We start from the raw sequence: 4,858 nt of genomic DNA on the forward strand, positions 1-4,858 counted from the left end.
GATAATAATCCAATTCAGAGGCAATAATTTAATATAATACATTATTTTATATATATATTATATATTTATATAGTTACAACCGGCCATTTGAGTGCAACCTTCATGCGAATGTGGCCGCGATGAAATTGAGTTTGACACCCCTGATTTAGTATAATATGTCAGCAACATTATTATTTGGATTTCATTTGTGCACTGTGAAACCAATCCAGAATAAATGGCGTAAGAACCAAAGTAACAATTTCACTCAACAAGCGATCGAAATGAGAACGGCCTTAATGTTGAAGAAGTTGTAAATTCAATAAAAGAAATATTTGACAACTTGCAACCCTGAAGGTAAAAAAACAAATGCCATTAAGCGCTCCTGTCTTTTGTTTCTTAATAATGTACATGTCAGTTAAACACTTCATTCACTTCCTCACATCTACATGATTCTCTAATTCTTCAAAGGACAATTTGTGTTTTTCATTTGCACTTTATTTAATTCCTTCCCAACTCGTGTGATAGAAGCCTTTCTCCATGAACGGTCTGTGTTAAACAAAAGCGCGATCACCATGTGTTTCATCACGTTACACTTTATAGGACAATCTTTAAATAAAAGATTTCACGAGGAGAGTCTCACCCGAAGAACTCGCACGTCTGGTTTCCAAACTGGACGTTGACGCTGCTGCCGGCCCCCAGGTTGTCCCCCATTACGGTGACTTTGGTTCCCCCCGACTCAGGCCCTCTGCTGGGGGACAGACCTAACACTGTGGGGGTCTGAAAACACAGAGAACCAGAGGTTAAGAGAGGGAAATAAACACATGAGGAAAGAACAAAGCACTGGTGAGTAAAAGATGTTCTCGTGTAAAAAGGGGAAGCATCTCTGCGGTCGCTCTTGAAACCTTTACCACAGATCCTCAGAGAATTACAGTTATTCATATTGCAAGGGGAGTGCAGCGCTGGTGGGAGAAAAGAGGATAAACCAGGAGCTCTTAGAGTCCCTGAGAGTGTGTGTGTGTGTGTGTGTGTGTGTGTGTGTGCGTGTGCGTGTGTGCGTGTGTGTGTGTGTGTGTGAAGCCTTTTAAAGGCAATCTGAAAATAACTAGTGTTTACAGCTGCAGGCAGCGAGCCGCCGTCACACAGACAGATGGAGGAATATCCGAGCAGACAGCCGTCAACACGCACTCCATGTGCACAAACATTTAAAAAGAAACTAAATGCAGGCTGTCGTTTACGCTGGCCCTTTGCCAGCCGCTCAAATATAGAGCGGTGCAGGGATGACGTCTCCCTCCATAAGAAAAGCCAATGGGATTTCTCCATGTGATTTTGGGTTATAGCAGAAAATAATCTCACACGTTCATGATGCTTACACGTTTTGTTCAGTGGGATCATCTCAACATATTAACACCTCTTTATGATTTTTTAAGTAAGAAGCTAACTTTAGGCTATAAAGGAACTACAGCACGGTCACATGACTTCACGTCACCACCGCTAAGCTAAAGGAGGCTAATGTTGGGCTATAAAGGAACTACAGCACGGTCACATGACTTCACTTCACCACCGCTAAGCTAAAGGAGGCTAATGTTGGGCGTCATGACTTTTAGTCGTCTCATTTAGACACTTGTTAGCAACCGCCGTTTATAAATTCACCAGTGGGGTATTTACTGACGTATTCTATGTCATTGATCTAAATGTTAAAATCTCTTCAGCTTGTGTTTTTTGTCTCATGGCTTTACCTGCTTTCTGTCCTCCTACTTCAACCATGTTTTCATTAAACCTTGATTGACTGTATATATTCATTTTGAATTAGTTGAATAAAATAGGCAGCAGTGAGGAAAAGTAGCAGAGCCATTATGAGAACAGTGTTGAAGTGAGTGTCAGGATGCAGGCTGCAGCAGGCACCCTGAACACAACAGCAGTAATTAGCGGCTGCTGCTAATTGTTGAGGGAGTGCTAATTATGAAGGTGAGAGGGTGCAAATGGAAAAGTAGATTATCTGTTAGCTGCAGGCAGATCAAACAGCAAGTGACAGGGACAGGGAAATGTGTGTGAACGTGTGTGTGAACGTGTGAGGAGATAATGTTTACCTGCCGAGAGCAGCGCCACTTTTTTATTTGAGCAAGCAGATTGTTCCTTTGCCCCGCCGTACAATAGCATTTGATCTGTTTATCTACTGTTTTTATTCTCACTTTGTACAAGCCAGCATCTGAGGAAAACTGATAATATATTATTCGAGTTGTTGCTCAGGGACTGAAGTATGCATTTTGACTACCAGAACGGTTTCCATAAGACCGTATTCTCATGTAGCTTCATGATGCTATCTCCATAAAGACAAACCGCTTCTGCAGGAAGCAATAATGAAAGGATTGTGCTGTTTATGAAAGAATTAAGAAAATGACAAGTAGGGAAACAGAGCAATTACACCGTGTGCAGGAATGAAAACGTCGCTGTTAGCCTGTGGCAATTCATTTGCAAGAAAATCACTTTTAATTTAACTAAGTGTGTGTTTTGTTTCCCTTTAATGAAGCGTGTACTGAGTACAGCACACTTTGCTGCAGCTATTCATTGTTTTGTATTATGTAATACTTAAAGGGGACATGTTGTGATTTGTTAGGTGGTCCTGAAGTGTTTTATAGGTTTTAGTGCATGTAAATGGTCTGCAAAGGCTCAAATCCTCTCAATTTCTCTCCACCACTCGCGCTCCTACTGGCTAGCGCTCCAACGCATTGTACGTGATAGGCTAAGGGGCGGGACATCCCTAAGCAGTTGACCAATAACAACAGAGCTGGTCAGCTAAACAATCAGAGGAGACTGGGCTCTGGTTTCAGACAGAGGGTGAAAAGAGGTGCTGCAGCTGAACATTAAAGCATGGAAAGGACTCTTTAAAGTAGAGACACTACACACTGATATACACCTGAACATCAGCAGGAGAGGACTCTTTAAAGTAGAGACACTACATACTGATATACACCTGAACATCAGCAGGAGAGGACTCTTTAAAGTAGAGACACTACATGCTGATATGATCCTCTTTAACAACAAAGATACTTTTTGGCAATCATAAAAGTATTATTTTTCAGAGCAGACTTTAATTGGAACAGGCTAACACATTGTACGTGCTACGGATAAAGAGTAATGTGGTTTAAAGTGGTTGCAGTCTCACCACGAAGGAGTAGAGTTGTGCGGACCGCGCTCTGAGTTCTGGTCGACACTCGCCGACACACAGCTGCACCGGACCGGCTCTGAAGTCTGCAGGAGCGGCGTCCATCTCACACACAATCCTACACACACACACACACACACACACACACACACACACACACACACACACACACACACACACACACACACACACACACACACACACACACACACACACACACACACACACACACACACACACACAACAGGGCATCAAAATCAATGTACATAGAAAAACAAATGTGAAGCAAAACGTTTCAAAAAGGCCTTGAATTCTTGCGGTTGCTGTCGTCAATATGACGTGAGCAGAAGAGATAATTCTGAAGGTTGTGTTTTCTCCATTGCCTTCTTGGTTTATTGTATCAGAAGCAACACAAGCAGGTGGAGCATTTTCATGTGACTCAAATATTGTAGTTATCAAAGATCATGAAAGAAAAGACACACTGTGAAACGGTTAAAGTTTGGTAGCGACCTGTCAATCACAAGGTAACTTAGCACTTAGTAAATGCAAATGAGTTGATTGAAATAACAGTTAAATTATTGATGTTATGGCCAAGTTTAAAATTGATCAAACTGATGATTAGTCCAGAACCAGAATGTGTTGCCATCGCTTCCTCTCTGTCAGGAAGCCTGCTGTTTCTGTAACAACTGAGAGCAACTTTAAAACAGACTTCTTCTTAATAAGGTCAATTAAAAACATACAAAATGGAAGTGTCAGCTCCCAAGAAAGAATGACATTATAGCTGCCGAAAAAGCCCACAAAAAGCATCTTTCAAACTGTCTTCTGAAGCAGCAACATGGAGGTCATAAATGTGTACGCTTTTCTTTTATAGTTTAATTTATCCTAGTAAATGAATTGAGACGGATAAGTCAGATGAGGACACGCAGAGTGACATCCGGCTGAATTAAAGCCCAGCGCAGAACTCCAGACTGAAGAGGTCAGAGGTCCCTTTTTTCATTTCGCTCACCCTATTGTTTTTGCATTCCCAAATTAATAAATCCTCCAGCTTGTCCCCAATTGGATTAAAGTGCTGTCAGATCAGACGCTGATGACAAAGTGTCCCCTGCAGCCAAAGTGGCTTATATAGTGAATTTTTAATTATAAGTTAAGAGCAAAAAACTTGATATAGTGTATCTTATACACACTATGCTTGAGCTTTAATATATTTCTATAAGAAATGATCGAAATTACCACTGAGTTTAAAGAGGCCTTATTCTGTTTTCTGAGTTTCTCTGCCTGAAACGCCTCCATTGGACTCCTTTGTTTACTTCCAGAACATACTGATATACACCTGAACATCAGCAGGAGAGAACTCTTTAAAGTAGAGACACTACATACTGATATACACCTGAACATCGACAGGAGAGGACTCTTTAAAGTAGAGACACTACATACTGATATACACCTGAACATCAGCAGGAGAGGACTCTTTAAAGTAGAGACACTACATACTGATATACACCTGAACATCAGCAGGAGAGGACTCTTTAAAGTAGAGACACTACATACTGATATACACCTGAACATCAGCAGGAGAGGACTCTTTAAAGTAGAGACACTACATACTGATATACACCTGAACATCAGCAGGAGAGGACTCTTTAAAGTAGAGACACTACATACTGATATACACCTGAACATCAGCAGGAGAGAACTCTTTAAAGTAGAGATACTACA

The 4,858-nt window shown here is 41.2% G+C and overlaps 1 protein-coding gene across 1 annotated transcript; it reads right to left on the reverse strand.

The window, feature by feature from the left end:
• Positions 1-619: 619 nt before the first annotated feature.
• Positions 620-3,254, reverse strand: LOC104955841 (plexin-A2-like; the record flags this gene model as incomplete). Its single annotated transcript, XM_010783231.1, has 2 exons — positions 3,143-3,254; positions 620-756 (listed from the first exon to the last, which is right to left on the reverse strand). Coding segments are annotated over exons 1-2 (242 nt in total), but the record flags the coding sequence as incomplete, so codon positions are not given.
• Positions 3,255-4,858: the final 1,604 nt, after the last annotated feature.

Source organism: Notothenia coriiceps, unplaced genomic scaffold, assembly GCF_000735185.1.
Source record: "Notothenia coriiceps isolate Sejong01 unplaced genomic scaffold, NC01 NC01_scaffold00024847, whole genome shotgun sequence".
Lineage (NCBI taxonomy): Eukaryota > Metazoa > Chordata > Actinopteri > Perciformes > Nototheniidae > Notothenia > Notothenia coriiceps.